The sequence below is a fragment of the Mesocricetus auratus genome, unplaced genomic scaffold, assembly GCF_017639785.1.
Source record: "Mesocricetus auratus isolate SY011 unplaced genomic scaffold, BCM_Maur_2.0 Super-Scaffold_100676, whole genome shotgun sequence".
Lineage (NCBI taxonomy): Eukaryota > Metazoa > Chordata > Mammalia > Rodentia > Cricetidae > Mesocricetus > Mesocricetus auratus.
The window spans coordinates 185,984,950-186,006,862 of NW_024429266.1; the positions used below are offsets into that span (position 1 = coordinate 185,984,950).

Here is a 21,913-nt window from a genome sequence, read left to right on the forward strand (position 1 = left end):
TGGCCCTGGCTGTTCGACAGTGGGCTAGGAGGAAAGAGGAGAAGCCCATCTCCCCACACTGTTAGGCGACTGTGCTCATGGTGTGGGTGGGGTGGGGTGGGGTGAGTGCTTCGTAGTTCCAGCCTTGTGTTTAGGGTGTTGAGATTGACAACAGTGGGTATGTGGTCTTTGGTCCTCTCTGTGAGCCCCCACCTACCCACCTAGTTTGTGCTACTTCTGCAAATAATCTTATGTGTGTATGTATGCAGGTATGTATTACTCGTGTGTGTGTGTGTGTGTGTGTGTGTGTGTGTGTGTGTGTGTGTGATAATACAAGTGTGAAGGTCAGAAGACAGTCTATGGAAGTTGGCTCTCTCCTTTCGCTGTGTGGATTCTGGCTATCAAACTTAGGTCATCAGGCTTAACAACAAGTACCTTTACCCAATGTGCCATATCCCTAGCCCTTTCCTGCTATTGGCCATTTAGCTCTTTATTAAACCAATCAGGTGTTTTATACAGATAAAGTAACATAGCTTCACAGAATTAAACAAATGCAACATAAAAGAATGCAGTGTATCTTTGCATCATTAGACAAATGTCCCACAGCATAAATAAATGTAACACATATTCAACTAATATTCCACAATACCACTCAGCAACAAACATTGGGATTTTCTTTAGGCTCACATCTGTCACTTGAGGTCACTTCCTGGTCTCTCACATTCCATGAGAAAATGGTGCGGAGAACCCTTGTGTCTGTCTACTCCACCTCAGGACCCTGCCTGCTTCTTCATGAACAGGTGTTTGGACCTCTGGGGATCTATAGATGCAACTGATGACTTTTGTGGAGCCCTGGAGCTGGAAAGACCCTTGGAAATGGTCTATTCACATCTAGCCAAATTGTGAGGGGACAGTCAGAGTGAGCATCAGAGACCAAACCTCGCTGGCAGCCAGGGTTCGTCTCCAGTGCTTAGGCCTACTTCTTCACATGGCTTCATAACCTCCCTGTTTTAATCACAGCCAGAACCCAAAAGCATGTCCTGATAGAATGCTTCCTCTTCTCTCTTGACCACCAGTGAGGTCCTCACCCTACATCCTGTAGGGAATACCCGAAGGTAAGGTCCTCCTGCAAGGCAACTTGTAGACATATCCCCTCCCCTCCCTTTCTTGCATGGTGACAGCCTGGCCTGTCTTCACCACAAAGATTGACATCACCTTTCAGGGACCCTTCAGTTCAACTCTAACCCATGCTACCTCCAAAGCACACTTCTAGTGACTGGTGATTTCTTTACTTCAACTGTTACATCTAATTGGGTTGCAAGTTGAAGGATATCTCAATGCCATCATGGAATGTTTCCCCAGAACTCAGAGATTATGAAATCCCAATTTAGTTCCTTCAAACCTCCATTCCCCTCAGCACACAAAGAACTGAATCTCTAAAACTGAGATGAAATGACATCATCAAGGTCATGCTGCCTGGTGTTGGCAGGGCACAGTCTCCTGGTGCTTGGACCTTTAGAGTTCCAGATTGTCTTAAAACATTTGTTCCAGGCTCTTTGTCCCCATAGTATTCTAATGCCTCTTTTGTTGAGCACTTGTCCTCCTGTCTGGGGTCTGTCACTGCAACATATCGTCACCTTATGTTGTCCTCGTGTTCTCTAGTTGCAAATCTGGCCTCTGAGGTCTAGCTGCCTGTCTGATGCTGTGAAAATGGAAAGAGATGCCTTTAAGTTCTGCAAACAGGAGCCATAAATAATAAGACTTTTAAAATCTTTATGCATTTTTAAACACATCTTAAGATCACAGGAGAGAAAAGGGTCTGTGAAAGGGGTCAAACCATGTCTAGAAGGCGATGTACAGTGTTCAACTCACGACCAGAGGGCCATGTGTAATATTCAACCCATGACCAGAGAGGACCATGTGAGTCTTATGATAGCTGTGATTGTGACCCAATACCAAAGTGTGAACTTACCTAAAACATTACCTGATTTTCTGTGTGTGGCTTGTGTGTGTGTGTGTGTGTGTGTGTGTGTGTGTGTGTGTGTGTAAACATGACCTTATGTCACACAAAATAAAACATAAGTATGCTTGCAACCACAGTACATACCTTGTTGTATTTAATGTGTGGTCCAAGATAATTATTCATCTTTCAACGTGGTTCAGAGAAGCTCTGAGACTGGAGAACCCTAGAAGACCCTGTGTTGAGATTTTTGGCTCTGAGGGCTGCACATGTCACTGACCTGCCCCTGCCCCTGCCCCTGTGGGTAGCCCAGCCCAGGGAGGGTTACAAACTGAAGATGTGATTGTAAATGGCCTCATGACGATTGAGAGTCCTAGACCCTTCTCAAGGGTGAATACTGCCTTTTCCCATTCTCCTACGTCTTCTTTGTTCTTTCTGCTATCTGCCAATCCCTCCCCGTGCTCCTCCATTTTTCTTCCTCTTTTTCAAACTCCTCTTCCACACACCTGGATTACCTGATAGGAATATTAAAGGATGCTTCATCCCCTCGGCATTTGGATTTAATAGGGACATTTTGAAAGTAGTTTCTCCAAAGGAAAGAATGAAAGGAGACAGCCACAGAGTAAGGACAGCATGGAACAAATGTGACAGTTGTCACACCAGTTAGGTAGTGATCTGCTCTTTTGTGCATAGGCCCGGACTTGACTTCATCCAGTGTCCTAGAGTAGGTACTTGATGGTATAGCAAGGACCCCATAGCTAAGATGGGTTCCGTGATGTCGTCAAGTCCTAGGGTCTGAAATATAACCAGAACTCAAGTCTCAGGCCTCCTGTGCAATGCTCAGTCCATTTTTCCACACTGCCCCACAGGCACTACTCCAGACAGGGAGGCATCATCTCCTGACTTGGAAGTGAGGGTGCCCATGACCAAGGCAGTTCTCACAGGCCTGTTTCATCTTGCAGGCATCGACTACCGAGTGAAGACAGTCACTGTGGACAATGCACGGGTGGCTCTGCAGCTGTGGGACACTGCTGGGCAGGAGAGGTGAGGTGCTGCACACCCAAGTCCCAGGCCAGGGCTCCCAAGGAGGGTATGCACCTGACGCTGGCTCTCCCATGGCAGATACCGCTGTGTCACTCAGCAGTTCTTCAGAAAGGCCGACGGCGTGGTTGTTATGTATGACCTCACAGCCAAGCAATCCTTCCTGTCCATTCGGCAGTGGCTGAGCAGCGTGGAGGTGAGCAACCACGTTCCTGGAAGATCTTGGGCTTGCCAGACTTCTCCCTGCTCCCTGACTCTCCCTTGCGGCCCTTGGCACATTCACAACTTCATCTCAGGCTCACATATCCATCCTGAACTCTTCCTCCCACTTGGCTCTGATGTCTGACTTCCCCCACCCAGCTCTGCCCCTCCGTCAGCATCACTCATCGGGACCATGCCCTTTGTCAGCTGCCCATCTGCATGAGTCCCATTACCAAGAACATTAAGGGACAGAATGTAAGCAGATTTAAGAGTTTCTAAGAGTGGCTTAACACAAATCATTTCTCAAAATTCCTGTCCCTAAAACACTTGCTGAATGTGAAGAACTAAAATTGAAATGCCATGGGTTGTCTTTTCACTGAGCTAATGAAAGCCGCAAATGGTACATGGGTATATCCCATTTGAACTTTGAAATTCATGACACAAGTCTTCTCCTAGTGTATCATCATCATCATCCTTCTCTCCCCATTTTTCCCTCCCTCCACCTCCTCTTCCTCCCTCCTTCTCATCCCATCATCATCATCATCATCATCATCATTCTACTCTTCCTTCCTCCCCCTTCTCTCCCTCCTCCCCCTCTTCCTCCCTCCTCTTTCTCCTATCATCATCATCATTCTACTCTTCCTTCCTCCCTTCTCTCCCTCCTCCCCCTCTTCCTCCCTCCTCTTTCTCCTATCATCATCATCATCTTTCCTTTTTCTTCTTCTCCTGTCCCTTCTCCTCCCCCACCCCTCCCCTTCCTCCTCATCTACTCTCTTTGTTGTTGGCAGCACCAGGAGAAACACTGCTGATGATCTAATCTGGTGGGTTTTTCGTCTCGTTGTCCTTGGAGTCCTAAAATCAGGCTGACATTCCCTAGAAAGTGAGGCAGGGCAGGGAAAGGTTTAGTGACCACGATTCAGGGTCCTACATTCTCTTTTCTCCGATGGTCACGATTCTCCTTTCTCCGTACTATCTGCTCATCTTTTCCCAGCTCTCTACATTGGAGGTCTACACACAATGCTGTTAGACAGCAGGGTTTCCATTTGAAAATGGTCAGTCTAGTGCCATCTAGTATAATCCCTCACATCTCAAGGTGAAGAAACTGAGTGGCAGCTTCTCCAAGTCTTTTCAATTCATTCTTCCCCTAGCCTCAGACATCCACACACATCCAAATTGGTACCTGAGCTGGCAAGTCTGGTATTGATGGAAGTGACAGAGGCAAACACGAGACTGTGTTCTCTGCTGTCACTGGGGGTGCCACTAGTCTCTAGACAGCAGGCTGAATCTGGTGAGCAGGAAGAAATTGTAGAAGATATCATTGCAGACTTGAGTATGAGAGTGGTCCTTCACACAGCTGAGCATGGTGTACCACTCCATGGTGGAGTGGGATCATCAGCTCTGTGAACAGGTGCTTAGGCAGGGACCTCACCTCACAGGAGCCTGGAGTCACCCATGGGCTTTGACACCAGGCTGAGGTGGTAAATTGTACATTGCTAACTTGGGATCTTCTCTGTGTGGGTGATTTGTAGTTTGAGTCTTGTCTTTTAAAACAAGTTTGACAGAAGGTGCTGATGAACTCTAAAGGAACTCTGAAGTGACAGTGCCTGAGCACCGGGCTCACCTGAACAACACTAAAGGCAAGGCCTTCCCTATAGATGGGCCAGCCCAGGGCCTGGAAATTAAAAAACAAACAAACCAAAACCAAAAACAAAAACAAAAACAAAAACAAAAATCCAGCTGCCCAGGCAGTTTGGTTTTTCAACCTTCATAGTTCCTACCACAAATAAGTGTTTCTCAAAGTCCTCCATACCTGGGAGTTTCCTGGGAGTCTTAAAAGACAGGCCCACTCACAGGTGCAGGCATATGAGATTCCAGATTTCTAACAACTTTGCAGGGAAGCCAGCGCAGTTATTCTACTCTCAGAATAGCAAGGCCCTGAGTTGTTTTTCAAAGCGCCCCTGAGCCCTGACCAAGACTTTTCTAAGCACAGGTCATGTGCCTAGCACTCACTGGACCCGAGAGGCTGTGCTAGGAAAGGTATCCAGTCCTGCAGCTCAGGGTTCAGGAGCAAATGTAGGAGGCCAAAGGGTTGGCTGTGTGTTGGAGGTGTGAGAAAGAAGCATCATAGATGCAATTATTCCCCCATTCTTGAAAAGCTAAGTCATTCTGCCTTGGCAACCAGCAATCAGAGGTGTCAGGTGATGGATTAAAACTTGACATCTAATTTGATCTGAGGGGAACTGAAAATAATAAGTACTTTATATTTGTGGAGAACCTTATTTTTTTTCAAAGAACTTGGAGCACTTTGCCAACTCCCTCGCCTGAAGAAGGAGGGTGGGGGGAGCTGTAATCACAGTCTTCAGGAGTTGAAGACTTGTTATTAACGGAATGGTGGCCAGCTGTTCCCAGTGCCCCCCCCCACTCCGGGCCACCTGATGTTCAGGAAACAGCGACTTAAACTCTGCTGTGTTTGCCATGAATGAGAAAGGTGTGGTCTTGAAGATTGTGTGGAGGAGATAGGTTCTCAGGGCAGGAGGTGCGGCTCCCTGGGAAAGCAGTTCTTACCTTCTCAGCCCAAACACTTCCTGGCCCTGACTCTTGGGCCAACTATTCACTGAGGGACAGGACCCTGTGCTGCTGTCCCCCCCCCCAATACTACAGTGCATAGCATTGAACTCCTGTAGTGGGGCAGGGCGGGGAGTGACAGAGCAAGCGTGTAAATGATCGGGCTTGAGGGTCCTTCCAGCTTAAAGGCTCTTAGAGACTTGTTATCTAAGAAAACATCTGGAGAGTTACTCTGGCTCTCATATTACAGGAAAAATACCTGGAGAAATTGTATGTGAAGAAGAGCCCACTTGGCTCATGGTTCAGGAGGACCAAGGGGCTGGCTTCTCTCTGCCAGGGCCATCTTAGTTATATTGCATCACGGTGGATGACACCATGGTGGGAGGCAGTGAGGAGACAAAGAGAAGTGGAGGGGCCAGGCTCGCTCTCTTTATGACAACCCTCTTACAGTAACTAACGAAGGTTGGGCATTGGTGGCGCACGCCTTTAATCCCAGCACTCGGGAGGCAGAGGCAGATGGATCTCTGTGAGTTCGAAGCCAGCCTGGTCTACAGAGCAAATTCCAGGACAGTCAAGGCCACAAGGAGAAACCCTATCTTGAAGAACAAAACAAAAGGGACTAGAGACTCACGAGAATTACCTCACTGCCTCCCAAGGATGCATGCCTCATGACCTGGTACCACATGCGAGGCCCTGTTTCCCCTTATTCATCACACCGAGAGCAGAGACAGTCCTGGGGGACCAGTCTCTCTGAACGGGAGCGTCCCGTGTGACGAAGTGGCTTTGCCGTCACAGTACCTCTCCTGCCTCCCCTCCTAGCCCTCACCACGCCAGGCAGCTCCACGATGCCTGCAAGCCCTGTTCAGAGGAGGCTTAGGCTTGGCCCAGTCACAGTCCGTGATGACTCAACGATGAGCTGTGAGTCCTTCCTGCATGCCCAGCCCACCACCTTCCCGTCACCTCTAGGGGAATGCATCTGAGCATTCAGTTTGGAGAAGAAAGCAGTTGGGCATGAGGCACATCATGTTAAGGCGTAGACAAACTAGATATGTGAAGTTCCCAGGGACTTGGGTCAGGCAGAGGTCACAGACCTGGGTACAGCAATTGGGTCTGGTGTGTTCCCCAAGTCTAGGCTGTAAATCTCCAATGTCTAGTCTACTTATTGAACTTCATGTCCAGATTCATTTTTATAATCATTCAGGTAACACCATATTGTAAGGCCTATGCATTAAGGAAGTAGAAAATGGATGGAAAGGTGAATCCATGTAGAACATTTCTGAGCTAAACAAGCAACAGTACACATGCACACATGTGTGCACATACATACACACCTCACTTTGGAGGACAAAGAGAAGAAGTGACTTGTCCAAAGTCACCCACAGTTTGTAGGTACAGTTAGAACCGGGGCCCTGGCACTGCCACCGTATCATGCTTCTTTCTTCATTCAGCCCTGATAGAATCTCCCAAAGCACAGGTACATTGGTCTCTTCTCCAGGCCTTGTTGCTCTAGTCTCCAAGAAGAACGATGCTTCATCTGGAGAGGTTCTGACCCACTTCCTTCTCCCTTACTGGTTGCAAGTGAAATCTCAGACAGTGACCTTTGTCCTTGGTGACAATGTACAGCAGGGAGCAAAAATAGCAGTTTGATTCCCCCCCCCATATTCCAAGTTGAACTTGAAGAGCTGACAGTTTAAAATGAACTATACAAATAAATCTTGTTTTGACTCATAGTCCAGGGGGTGGATAAATATGGAAACCCTCAAGATATAATTTTGCAGTCATTTTTTTCTTAGTATCACGGCATGCTTTAATGTGATGAGAAAAAATTTTTTCTGGCTCCAGAGAAATAGCAACATTCTCCCAGCTAAGTGCGTTTTCATGCCTCCAGCAAACAGATATTCACACAAACACATTCAAGTGTGTGTGTGTGTGTGTGTGTGCATGCATGCACACATACCACACATACCACATACACACACCACACATACCACACACACACATACCACACACACGTACACACACACTCCACACACCACACACACACTATACACATACACCATACACATACCCCATACCACATATGCACTACACACTATACACACACACATACCACAAATACCCACACCACACATACATACCACACATGCCCCACAAAACATACACCACACACATACCATTCACATACCCATATCACACACACACCACACCACACACCAAACACACACACACACACACACACACACACACACACACACACACACCAGCTTGACTCGGCAGCTGCGCACCTAGGGCTGAATGACAGTCCTCTGCTCTTAGTTGACAGCTCTTGTTCTGTAAAATTCAAGCTGGATGATCTTAAATTTCAACAAATCCATCTTCCATCACACTCAAATATAGAGAAAGGCAGCTATGGCAATCAAATGTGTAGAGAGACTTCTGTTAGAACATTCTAGAACAGAGACTATTTTAAGGATCAAAGACTAGCAATTCAGAGAACAGGAACTACTAGAGGACTCATCCAGAGGGAAGATGGCAGCACCCAGCCCCCTAAGGACAGATTGTGTGCCTGGCCAATGGGTTAAGAGCCATCCAACTGGCCTGTGGTGAATATTCTGGGATTCTAGAGCATTATCAAGAACGGAGGCGGCCGGGCGGTGGTGGCGCACGCCTTTAATCCCAGCACTCGGGAGACAGAGGCAGGCGGATCTCTGTGAGTTTGAGACCAGGCTGGACCGATAGCTTCCAAAACAATACAGAGAAACCCTGTCTCGTAAAAACCAAAAAAAAAAAAAAAAAAAAAAAAAGAACGGAGGCTAAGGGAGAGCTGTTCACCAAGTCTCCCAGGCTTAGTAGAAGTGCAGTGCATTTTGTACTTTCAAAAGGAGTTGTCGAGTGAAGGCATGGCTCAGTGGGAGAGTGCCAGCCTTGCATGGTAAAGGCCCTGCATTCCATTTCCAGCACCAAAATAATGATAATGAGAAGTGAGGATAAACTGAAATAATGATAAATCTAAGAGGAAAAGACTGACATCCAAGCAAACCCTCTCTACCGCTCTACAGGTGATGGGGCCGGGGTCATGAGGACTGCTGCTGTCACAGTCAGCACACCCTCTGGTCTGCGTGATCTCATTTATCTTGGAGCTGGGCCTTGTTCTCTGTTTTCATGGCAGCCCACAGAGGGGAAGTGAGTTGTCTGATGTGTTTGTGCGAGGAACGAGCATGTAAAAGATGAGGATGGGGTGCAGCTGGGAGCTTGGCTTGTTTTTCTGCTCTGTCTAAACTCTCCCCTTTCTCTGTCTAGGAATAGCTCTCAAAGAAGTCTGTCCTTCTCCCTGAGAGCACTGGTGTTTGCTCTGCAGAAGGTACATATCAGGCACAAGGCTTGGGCCCACCCCGTCCTACTCAGCCATTCAGGAAGTTGCAGCCATGACCTATTCCATCTACTAATAAAACCTGGGTTGGAGTTCTATGCCAAGATTTTAGGTCTGATGCTCATATTTTCAGAGTTTCCATGTCAAGAAATCCCACAAACCTTAGTCATTCCTCACACATAAGTCTACAAATATATCTTTCTCGTGTGCTCTAAACGGCAAGTCTTTTGGCCCAGTTCCCCAAATCCTCCTCTTTCCTTCCTTTTATGTGAAAAACTCTTTGCATAAGTACTTGGTTGCCTGTGCAGTCCAGATGGATCGGGGCATCCCCATGAACTAAACCTCGGCTAACAGGGAACCACAGCAGTCTGTATATGCTGTTAGCTGGTTTTCTCACTTGAGAATGATTGAAGGGTAGTACGATTTACTTATCAGCTACTTGTGTAATTTATTTTAGAGGGTCAGAAGACAGGCGACATCACCGTGAACACAAATCACACTCTTCCCAGTGGGTATCATTTCCAGAGCATTCTATTTAGTAACATACCAAGCCTCAGGCATTCCCTAGAAATATGAAGCTAGACAAAAAGTTCAGCGACTGATGGAGCCACATACCAATCATAGGTCTTGTTTCCTGGCTGCATAGGACTTTGTGGTCCTCGGAACCTGATGTCCCCACTTAGCAACTGAGAGTTACTTTCTCCCACTGAACTGCAGTGAAACATGAATGTGCAGATTAAGGAGACACGGGGGATTTGATGCTAGAGGTGACTACACTTAAGCTTCAGAACAGGGGTTCCAATCAGGGGCACAGTAGCCATTCCCATGAGATGCTGAGGGAAGGCAGTGAGACTCTTGGCAAAGTCATAACTTAGGCTTGTAAGTGTCTATCATCCCAGAGCCCCTCTATTTAGAAAAATATTTAGCTATGTTATAACTATTAGTTATCAAATTATGATTAAAAGCCCTTAATTAGATTGATGGCTGTGTGGAAAGCATGGGACTGACCCAGACCCCCTGCATGTAGGTGTCAGTGAAGAGGCCTAGGTAATCTATGAGGCCTTGGGTAGTATTTATCCCTGGGGTACAAATGGACTTTGAGTGCCCATCCCACAATGAGGGATGCTCTCTCAGCCTGGACTCTTGAAGGAGGGCCTAGACCCTACCCTGGATGGCATGACAGATTCTGGAGATCCACCATGGAGGGCCTCACCCTCCCTGGGGAACAGAGTGGAGATTGGGTTGGGGGTTGGGTGGCTTGGGGGGCCTGGTGGGGAGGGATGTGGAGGAGGGGAGGGAGAGGGAGTTGGGACTGACATGTGAAACAAACTTGTTTTTAACTTAAATAAAAAAAAAAGGAAGAGGGGGAAAAGCCCCTAATTAAGTATTTCACAAAGTAAAAACAACCACCTTCTTAAATGTAAACATTAATGTATTTACTCACTATATGACCAAGTGTCCCAGGCCCATTGTTCTGCCTCTGGGGACATACATGTAGCACTCCCTTTTTTTGCAGATAGGGCAGAGCCACCCCCAGGATATGGCTGGCATCCCACAGCCATTACAAGAACAAACACGGTGCCACCTTGCATGAAATCATCACTTCTGAACATAGAAGTGCAGCTGACAAGCACATAGCTCCTCCTTCAGTCAACCCTTCTTAGGAGATAAAGCTCGAAGTAGTGTGAGTCCTTAGTGCCTTCCCCCAGTTATCCTCCCAGCAGCCACTTAGGGAGTTCTTTGGCCCAGTATGATGATTCAGATTTGGATGTCCCCGCAGGGAGCTTGTGTGTCACAGAGGCTCAAGATGCTACCTTTCTCCTCAAAGCAACCACAGACCAGCTCCAACCTACACTGATGAATTTCCTAGGTTTGTTCTGCTTTGTTAGGGTGGTTTAGTCACTTGGTCGAGCCCTCAGTGGCACAGTACAAAGTCATAGAAAGAATGCACAATCCCTTGGTGTCCATGTGCCCACCCCCGTCCGGCTACCTCCTCTGCACGAGTGGGTAGTCAATGAGCTTCATACAAGAGCCAAAGAGGATGGTGAAAAGAGAAAGATGATTGCATGGCTGGGGGGAGGGGAAGGGAGAAACAGCCCCCACACACCCCCACACTCACTTTGCAGAAGCATGAAGAGTGGAGATGTTCAGGTGACACAAATCTCACTCTGTTGCATGAGTCTCGATCTTTCCAGGCAGCCCTATGAGCCCGCTGTCTGACATCATCCAGAGAGTCTTCTCTCAGTGGAGGGATGATCTGTTCTGCAGGAAGCTGTGGGAGACCGAATTCCTGTCCTGCTGCTGGGCAATAAACTTGACAATGAGAAGGAACGGGAAGTCCCCCGAGGCCTGGGAGAGCAACTCGCCAAGGTAAAAAACAAAACAAAAATATTTGCCTCTTTCTGGACAGGGACCCTCACCCCACTCAGTATTCAGGAATAAGCTCAAGAGCCTTGGTAGGAACTTCTGAAAGCCCTGTTGAAAGCAAGCAATTGAGCAAATGGGTATCTTGGCATCTTGGGAATGACTTGGAGCCTATATATTTGTAACTGCAAAGACAGGTGAGGTCATAAGGTAGAGCTGCTTGGGGGACACCAGGTAGGAGAACTGCCCTAAATCCTTTTATGTGGAACATGGAATTACAAGTTCTAAGGAAGCAGGAGACTGTTTCTTCTAATCTTGTCCCGATACCGGAATTCCACCGTCTGCATCTCCACTTGATCACCATTGAGACTGAAAACCTCACCATCCACCAGGCAGCAGTATGGACCACTTTGCTGCAGAATGTGTTTGACGTAAGATGTTTTTGACATAAGGAGCCTCAAGGCTGAGATCTGAAACTCAAGGGAGATGTTGGAATGCATCTATATAAGCATCAGCCATTGGGGCAGCAGAGCTCAGTGGAAAGTGGGGTGCAGAAGGGCTCCCCCTGTGCTCCTTTCTTGCCTCTGGTTTCATGGAGCTGTGTATCTGGGAGGAGTGATGCCCAGCGCCCAGTGATGTACAGCTCTTGAGCTATTTACTCAAAACAGGACTTAGCTTCAGAGCCTGAAATGAGCGCAGATGGCAAGAATCAACGTAGAGGAGGGTGAACAGTCCGACTGGTCACTGGGTACCGCCACACCTGACATCCAAATGCTTTTAGGATAGGAGGGGTTTTGTCTGTCGGTCTGTCTGTCTGTCTGTCTGTCTTGTTTTTTGCATTCCACCTAGCAAGAAATCTGCCTGGAATTGACATGAAGCTATTTGTGGACTTTTTCTCACTTCTAATAGATAGCCAAGTGTCTTTTTGAAGAGATATTAATGTATTTGATTACAGAGTGCTGTCCCAGACCCACTGAAGGTGTTATATAATACGTAGTATGTATGTATTACCTTTCTGAAATTAGAAACTTTGAGTTTCCAAATAATGTAGATAAAAATACTTCAGCTGAAGAATATAGTCCTGAATTACGATTATTATCCCATTTTCTTTTATGTTCTCCCTCTTTCATTGTTGATTCTATTTTTGTATTAAGACAGGGTTTCCTAAATCACAGGCTGATGTTGAACTCCATCTTTCTGCTTCTACCTTCAAGTGCTGGGACTCTGGATGTGTGCCAGCATGTCCTATTTGTGCAGTGCTGGGGACCACACTCAGGGCTTCATATGAGCTAGGCAGGGACTCTACCAAGTGAGCTATACCGCATGATCCACATAGTTTTTCATATTATCAATTGGTAAAAACCAAATAAGCATGCAGACGAGAGCTGAATGACTCACTCCAAGTGTGGTTGGTAGTGGTAGGGCGAGCCAGTTGAAGCTGGAAGACAAGTCGTGTGTTCCAGGGTTAGCTTCTGGGCCTTTCTGTTTGCACCTCCACCCTTGAAGTGGCTTCTCCTATAGCCTTCTCCAGAGTCAGCACTGGGCACAAAGCAGGAAGGTGTGAAGCGTGTAGAAGTGATCAGTGGACATGGGGTCCTTGGTCGAGAGCCCCCATACAGCACCACCTCTGCCTAACAAGTGATGCCCCATATACCTACGCTCACAGCCTGGGCAGCCAGGGTACAATCTTACTGGAGCGCCATGACATCTGTCCAAGGTCCACAGAGGAGCCACGTTCTGTATGTAACAGCAGCTCTAGAGTAGCCCTTCTTCTCATTAAGGGCCACATTGACTCAGTTTCCCTGCCTGGAAAACGGTAACAGCCTTGTCTACCCTGGCCTTTCCACCTGCTTCAGAGGCAGATGTGAACCTGATACAAGCGAGCATGCCCTTGTCTGTAGAGCCCTGTTGTCACAGCGTTGTTACAGTCTGCCGATAGCGCCACACAGAGTGAGCATCCATTAGGGGCCTAAGGAGAAAGAAGCCGGCTGGGTCGGGAGAGGAGGCAAGGCTGCAGGTAGGGGCAGAGGGCTCTCTCCTTGGTGTCCTCTGGTCCCCACAGTCCTCCAATTCCCTCTGCATGTCCTCTCTGCTCTGTGATTCCAGGAGAACAATCTGATCTTCTATGAATGCAGCGCCTTTTCGGGTCAAAACACCAAAGAGTCCCTGCTCCACCTGGCCAGGTAGGAAAGGCACCCAGCTAATGAAACACACTGCTGAGCCCAGCTGATGCCTGTCTGCCCTCCCCAGTCCCCGCTCAGGCCATATCTGAGCCCCTTTTCCTGTCCTCCTGAGCCCGAGGGCAGGCATAACTAGAACCTTATAGGGGAATGTTGGAAATCAATGCCAGCCTTCTGAGACAGTAGTGCAGGGAAGAAAAGGACTTGCCACCTCTGCTGTAGTCGGTCCCCTTCACTCTCAGAAGCTGCCATTTGCCCAGAAAAATGCACCTGCAAAATGTCCCATCAGAAGCCCCCCTTAGCACTGGCTGACTCTGCAGTGGGATCAGCTGAGAGTCATCTTCAGAACGAGTGGAGTTCACATTATGGGCTCTTGGTTGGAGAGTCAGGAACCAGAGAGAGATGGGACTGTGTAAAAGTGAAGCAAACAGGACTCCGTCATAAAGGCAGGAACGGGGAAAAGAACTGCAGAAAGACCCCAAGAGCCTGACCACACCAAAAACTAGGGAACTGAACAATACCAGGGGCCTTTTTAACATTCAAGCATCTGTCCATTCCTCCAGCCAACAAGTACTGAACATGGCCGTGTTACACTCACACTGGGGCATCTGACAGTATCTGACTCTGAGTAATTAAGACTCCAGAACATGTTTGCTATATATTAGAGAGGCTGTGGGTTATGGCTTATACTGAGGAGGAAAGTTCTAGGCATTGCTCTGCCACTGACTACATTGGGAACGTAAGAAAATCAGTCACCCTGGTTGGTAGTGATGCACGCCTTTAATCTCAGCACTCGGGAAGCAGAGACAAGCAGTTCTCTGTGAGTCTGAGGCCAGCCTGATCTACAATGTGAGGTTCCAGGACAGGCTCCAAAGCTACAGAGAAACCCTGTCTCGGGGTGCGGGGAGGGGCATCAGTCACACCTTCCCTGTCTAACTAACAGGGTGTGAAAATCAAAGGCGACACAGGAGGTGAGAGTGTCAGGAAAAGTGCAGAGGAAGGTCTTTTCTGTCATTGTCACCTCTCAACTCCTGCGTTTAACCTGCAGCCATGGCCACAGGTGCCATCTCTGCAGAGTTGACAACCAGGCATGAGCATTTGCTGAGCTTCAGACGTGTGTTTGTTACTGTGCTGGCTGTAGGGTCACCAAGATAAAGACACAGTCTCCATCCTTAAGCGAATGCATGTGACCCTGAGTGATGGAGTCACACAGTGAGGGATTAGCGTGCTGTTAGGGACAAAGGTTCACCAAGATGATCAAGGGTGGCTTGCCTGCCAGGTGTCATGACATGAAGGAAGAGTCCATGGTGGCTGAGCTCTCTGTCCTCATAATTATAGTCATGCATCTGTGTGGTAAGAGGTAGACTTTAAACACTGGTGCTCAGGTGAGGGCTGCCTGGTCCCCAGGCCAGCCCCCAGCCTAGCAGTTTCTCTGCTGCTGACACCGTCTCTTCCTCCCCCCCCCTCCACTGCCCAGGCTACTCAAAGAGCAAGAGGACACGGTGAGGAAGGACACCATTCAGGTTGGCCCCCCTGCCAAGAAGAAATCCTGTTGTGGCTGACAGTAGACCCTCTCCCTCGGTCCTAACCAGGCCCACCGTCATCTTCAGCCAGCATTCTCCAAAGACCAAGGTCACATAGCTGCTTGAACCAGCACTTGGGCTCCTATGCAGCAACACCTGGCAGGGCCTACCCTGCCTTGTCCTTGTTGATGGCTTGCCTCCCCTGATGGAAGGCAGCACCTGCAGCTGGAAGGCTGCCCTTTTCTCTATCTGAAGATTTCCCCCTTCTCATCTGTACCCCAGTACCCACTCCTCTCTCCTCCTGCCCCTCCTGCAATGTGGAAAGGAGCAGATGGGCTTTTCCAGAAAAGTCACCACATGCCTGCTCCACCCCCCTTCTCCTCTCTCCGTGCCCTCAAGAGTCTCTGCACGACGGTTGCCACGGCAACTGTGCAGGGGCAACTTGATGCTTCTTGAAGGCCGAAGATGTACCATTTGGGTGACGCTGGGGTAGCCTGTCTTGCTTGGCTCCTGCTCTCTAAAAACCAGAGAGCTGCTCTTGGCACACATGTCATGGACCTTGAGACACTGGAGTGTCTGCTCCCATTTCCGGGGTTCTCTCTGCTTCTTCCTGAGTTCCTGAATGACAGGCTTCACACCCTCTCCCAACAACCACTGCAGCCACTGGAGCTGTGCTCGGGGACTCTGCAGTGTGCTTCCTGACGAACCTCAACCCTGACTCCAGGGTGAACAGTGGGTGACAACTCCATGCCTGGAGTCACAAAACAGGCGTACCTCCTACTTAACTCTGACAAAGAAACCAAAAGAAAACCAAAAGGGAAAGCCATCCATGGCTAAAGATGGTGGCCATTTCTGGAGGGTCTAAGTAAGATATGTGTCACTGCATAAAGGGCGTTTTCTGTGGGTTTCTCCAAATACCTCTTTGGAAAATCACATTTGATTATTGACAGGGTGGATTGACAGGTATGGTGGGGGAGGGGGACCCAACACTAGGTCCATAATTAGTGGCCTCACTTTATTTCATTTTCCTTTATTCAGGGAGATTATACTCTTTTAAAATGCTGCTGCGATGTTGACATTTTCTGGTGCTTGAGAGGTGAGCTGCCTGTAGCTACTGGCTTCAGCAGGGGGCACTTGGCTTCAGGAATGACCTGTACCCTGAAAGGGCCCCTTCCCTGCTGCTGGTCAGCGCTCACTGTCTGGGTACTGGAGAGTCCATCCTTGCCGTGGACAGAAGACAGGATAAAAAGATCACAAAGATCCCTTTTGCAAGTGACTGACATTCCAAGTCTACAGCTAAAGAGGGGGGCACCAGCTCCAGGGAAGAAAGTGGGCAGCCCAACAGGTGAGGATCATTAAGAAGACAGATTATTAGGTACAACCCCACAAAACCAAATAAGCAAGGAGAAACAGTGAGCTAGTGTTCCTAGGCATGTTTTATGGCCTCTACCTCAGAACCCCCAAAGGACGGGAGCCCCTGCAATTATCAGGCATGTGCCCACCTGCTCTTGGCAGGCTTTTATCCTTTGTTGACCTAACATTTGCAGGGACCAGAGAGCTCATGGAGGATGCTTAACAGAATCCACCCCCAGGTGCCTTGAGGAGGTCCATGATCTCAGCAGGCCGGCTCCCACCCCTGACCCTACCCCATCAGTTAAAGATAGGATGGGTTATTTAAGGCTGGGCAACTTTCTGCTCAGGTACATAGGATTCCTTGTGATGACTCTGATGACATAGTCATTTACTGCATAGGCTGGCCCCAGACCTCAGTCTCAGACTGGAGACAACTCCCAAGAATTTCCTTTCCCTCACAAGGGTGATGGTGGGGGTTACATTTGTGGGTTGGAGCATGCAGAAAGGGCATGACATCCAGTCAGAGGCTCTCTCTCTCTCTCTCTCTCTCTCTCTCTCTCTCTCTCTCTCTCTCTCTCTCGTGTGTGTGTGTGTGTGTGTGTGTGTGTGTAGGGCAGGTAGAAGGGAGGATGACTATGGGGTGGGCAGCCAGCTCCTCTGTTTCTGAGCAGAGATGGAACTGGAATTCATAGAGCAAATGGGCTATGCCTGGGATCCTCTGGGTCCCCAGATGTCATAATGTCCAGCACTATGTCCCTACTAGGGCTACCATTCCTGTTCAAAAACAAAGTGCCTTGAAGGACTTGGAGGACAGAGGGAGAACGCTGGTGCCAAGCCTTTGGACATGTGGCAAGTTCCATGGTTCTTTAGAGGTCCAGGAGTAGGTGTTAACAAGGGCAGGGGGCCTAGATGCCACTTTCTTTAGCTCCACTGTAAAGGAAAGAGAAGAATGTAAGCTTCAGTGGGACTCTGAAAAGCCCCTTGTACCCAACTTTCAGATTCTCCTCCTCCCATTATTTTTAAGATACCGTGTGGATCTGAGCCACCCTCGGGAGCTGGCCCAGAAGCTGGCAGGGTGTTCAGAAGAACCTTCTGGCTCCATCCCCTTTGCAACCCTATTGATTAACCAGCTTTCTTGCTCATCTATCACAGACTGGAAATTTCAATGTCTTCCTCACATGGAACTCGAGTTACAGGATCAACGGCCATGAAGGACTCAGCACTGTCCCCAGTACTTCCCAGGCATTGGTCACCAGGGCCTGTTTCATTGGTAGCACAGAGCCACTGTCCAGACCACTTTCCAGACATCTGCCCTGATGGGCACAATTACCAACACCACCTCATGTGAGCATCTCTCTTCTCAGCCCATTGGCTGACTTCGATGTCAGAGCTGACTTCTCTTTCAACCTTGCTGTTGTTTGTTCCCAAGGACTCCCAGGAGTCCTGGGTTCCTACCAGGTCCTATAGCCTAGCAGTGGCCCTTGATGATTCCAGGCCCCAGGCTGTGTCTCTCCCTCCCTGTCACTCATCAGGACTGGGGAAGCAGCTGAGACCTGGTGCCAGGCCATGCTTATTTACCTAGAGTGACCTTGACTCTCGACAGTCCCACAGATGCCATACCTTCTCACCCTTAGCTGACTCATGCTGCTTTGTGTCTGCTACAACCACAACCCTGTCACCAAGTCAGGACGTACCGCACCAAACTAATGTCCCAAGTCTTTCGTTCCTGCTTAGGGTTTGATTCTTTCCGCCTCTTTGGGATGTTTCATGTTCCCCCTGTGAACATGCAGTCCCCCCATCTCTCTGTCCCATTCTTCACCTAACTCTGGACTCCCCACTCTCTTCAGAATCCCACTCTAGCCAGACCTATGACCTTTGCCAAATGGCCCTGCTCTGGGTCTGCAGTGAGCAGTGCTCCAAAGGGTCCTAACTGGCCTCAACTAAGGTGCTAACACGTGGTGGCCTAGGGCTCCCACTGTGATTTCACAGAGAACTCTAAGAAAGATAGTGTTTATATTTAAGGAATGAGTCTGGAGGGAGAGTTTTAAGCCCTAATAGTTTATAGGGGTCAATAGTTGTGGCCATGCTGCCTTTCTCTCTGCCCCTCTCAGAGATTTGTTTGCTCCATAATTGGGGCCTCTACTGCTAGGTTCAAACATATCCAAACAATGACATCTTCAGTATATAGTGGCATCCTTTGTCTTCAGTTAACTTTTGCCTTAAAGTCTATTTTGTGGTCCATCTTTTATTTTCTGGTACATGGTATGGTTGTTTTTTCACTTTCCAACCTGTATATCTTCAAAGTCAGTCTCTTGTAAACAATATACTTGGTTCACATCTCTTTCCAGTATCTCTTAATTGGAAATTTTAGTTTGTTTATATTTAATATGATTGATAAGAACTGATTATGTCTGCCCCTTTGTTATTTCGTGTGTGTGTGTGTGTGTGTGTGTGTGTGTGTGTGTGATTTGTTTTTCCATCACCACATTCTTTCTATTAAATAGATATTCTCTGGTTCATCATTTAATAATCTTACCTGCTTTATTTTTAAAATATATCTTCTTGGTATTTGCAATGAGGGTTACTATGAACATTTCAATTTATAACAATATATTTGGAGCAATAACAACTTAATTTCTTTTATTTAGGGCTTTACTTTTTATTTCACCTGACTGCTAACTAACTTAAGATAATAACATAAATGAATAACAACAAAAAATCAGCCGGGATGTGGCAGCACACGCCTTTAATCCCAGGATTCGGGAGGCAGAGGCAGGCGGATCTCTGTGAGTTTGAGACCAGCCTGGTCTACAAGAGCTAGTTCCAGGACAGCCTCCAAAGCCACAGAGAAACCCTGTCTCAAAAAACCAAAAAAGCAAAAAAAAAAAAATTAACTGTTTCTTAATGTTGAACTCCTAAGTTCAACATTAAGTAAATGCTAAGTAAATCCTAATGTGTGATTTTGTACATGATGTAGCCTTGAGATGTTGCAAGTATCAGAAAATTATGAACCCCTACCTTGGATATTAGTTGAATAACAATTTTCCTAAAACACAAAATTCTGATTCTGTGTAGTTCTATTCTCTTCTCCTTTATGTTGATATATTATCAACAATTATCTATATGCCTCTGAGCCTGTCATGTAGATTTACAATTATTGCTTCATGCATTCATCCTTTAGTTTGTCCTTTAAAAGGAGTTATGAGTGGTCTAGGTACAGAGAAAAAATGTCAGTGGAATGCTCATCTATAAATAGGATGTCTATATCTCCTCCTACCCTCAAAACTGGGACCATCAGAGAAGAGAGGATGATAAAATTGTTGGGAAGGACTGGCCCCAAACAGTATCTTCTGAACATGACAGGACCCTGCACACATGATCTCACAGCAGCTGTGGTTGCCTTCGCAAGATCTGCACAGGATCAAGCCAGTTAACACCCAGCATTAGGAGGGGGTGCTCATGAATCAATACCCCCAGAAAAGGGGCTGCTGATGGCCTCTGGGGAGGGAGAATCAGTTATCTTTAAGGGTGTGGTCCCTGGGGGATCAGCCATGCTCCAGTGAAAGGTCCCACGCTTGTGACTATATGGACAGTACTAATCAGACTCCATGGGTTATTAAAAAATACAGAAAAAGGACAAGTTGGGAAAGAATATTGAGGGGGGGAGTGAGTTTGGGAGGAGTTGGGGGCAGGGATGGGAGTGAATATGATCAAAATATATGTATGTATGTATGAAATTACCAAAAATTAATAAAAATATTTATTTTAAAGGAGTATAAAGTAAAGAATGCATTTATAGTCTTTCATATTTAACTGTATAATTTTGCCAGTGCGCTTTATTCCTTCATGTTTATTCATATTATTGGTTCTCTCTTTGTTCACCCAAAGGACTCTCTTTAGTGCTTCTCAGAAGCACCTACCTACTAGAGTGAAACTCCTCCAGTTTCTATTCATCTGGAAATGTACTAGCTTACCCTGTTTGTGGGTGTGGTTGGCCAGATATTAAATTTTCAGTTGACTTTCTTTTCTGTTTCAGCACTGTGGCTGTGCCCTCCCGCTGTGTCTGGTGCCTGTAGTCCCTGGTATGAAATTAGCTCAGCCCAACTGAGGAGCCCTTGTATATAAGATGTTGCTTTTCTCTTTGTGCTTTCAAAACTCTTTGTCTTTAATGGATGGATTTCCATGTCTGACTATGGATTTCTTTCGGTACACCCTACCTAGATGATGTTGAGTTTCATAAGTTTGGGAAGGTTTCTGTCGTTATTTCTTCGCATACCATCTCCTCGGCTTCCAGAATTTTCATTACGCAGCGCTGGCATTCTTGATAGTTCCACGGGTCTTTGAAGTTCCATTTGTTTCTCTTCATCCCATTTTCTTTGTGCTCCTCAGTATGGAGGATCTCATTTGTTCATTGTTAGGGTTCCTCTGTCTTGGTTGATTTCCTCTACTTTGTAAGGTATGACTCACCCTTCCTTTTACTTCTTCAGGGGTGGCTTCCCTTCAGGTCATCTGGGCACATTTAAAATGGCTTACCTTTAGGGTGCATAGTGGGTAAAAAGCACCTGCCACAAAATCCTGATGACCTGAGTTCATGCCCAGGAACCCATGGTGGAAGGAGAGAACAGGCTCCTATCTTCTGGCCTCCATATGTATGTGTGGCAGTTGTGCACTCCAGATACACACACACACACACACACACACACACACACACGCACGCACGCACGCACGCACACGCACGCACGCACACGCTGACGCACGCTGGTGATGATGATGATGATGATAATGCATAAATACATTTTTAAATAGCTTAGATTTCAAGTCTCACATCTTCCCTGTGTGCAAATCAAGTCCCTCCTTCCTTCCTCACAGTGCACACAGTACAGCAGGGATCTGGCTCACTGCCAGTGCCACCTCTGGGCTCCCTCGCAGCCTCTCCCCTCTTCTGAATTGAAGACGGCATTTCAATCTGTGAAACTCTGCCCTCCAGTTGAGCTCCTGGAAGCCCTTGGTGAGACGAGCTCCCCTGGGAAGGTTCAGTCCCTTGGGTAGGTGCCGTCCTTGGATAGATATCTGTGTGCTCCTTGCATCAGAGCCAAGCTGGGCAGTGGTGGCACACTCCTCTAGTTCCAGAACTCAGAAGGCAGAGGCAGGTGGATCTCTGTGAATTCGAAGCCAGCCTGGTCTTCAGAGCAAGGTCCAGGACAGCTGGGGCTGTTACACAGAGAAACCCTGTCTCAAACAAACAAAAGAAAAAAATAAAAGACTATGTAGAGCTCTGCTAGGCAATGACAAGTGTGGGAAGGTTAAAAATGAGATCCTAAGTTTGAAAACTAAAAAGCAGTTTACTTCAAAATAATGAAAGCAGAGCCCATGTGCA

At 47.5% G+C, this 21,913-nt stretch overlaps 1 protein-coding gene across 5 annotated transcripts in view; it reads left to right on the plus strand.

The window, feature by feature from the left end:
• Positions 1-16,246, plus strand: part of Cracr2a (calcium release activated channel regulator 2A) — a 104,830-nt gene extending 88,584 nt beyond the window's left edge. For 4 of the 5 annotated variants that reach the window (XM_040738163.1, XM_040738165.1, XM_005084097.3 and 1 more), the window contains 5 exons: positions 2,902-2,983; positions 3,062-3,176; positions 11,385-11,486; positions 13,587-13,663; positions 15,138-16,246. In XM_040738163.1, coding sequence (XP_040594097.1) covers positions 2,902-2,983; positions 3,062-3,176; positions 11,385-11,486; positions 13,587-13,663; positions 15,138-15,222 — 461 coding nt within the window. In that variant the 3' untranslated portion in view covers positions 15,223-16,246. Of the gene's footprint in view, positions 1-2,901; positions 2,984-3,061; positions 3,177-9,046; positions 9,223-11,384; positions 11,487-13,586; positions 13,664-15,137 lie in introns of those variants that run through there. The other variant, XM_040738166.1, reaches the window with a different exon arrangement.
• The last annotated feature ends 5,667 nt before the right edge of the window (positions 16,247-21,913 follow it).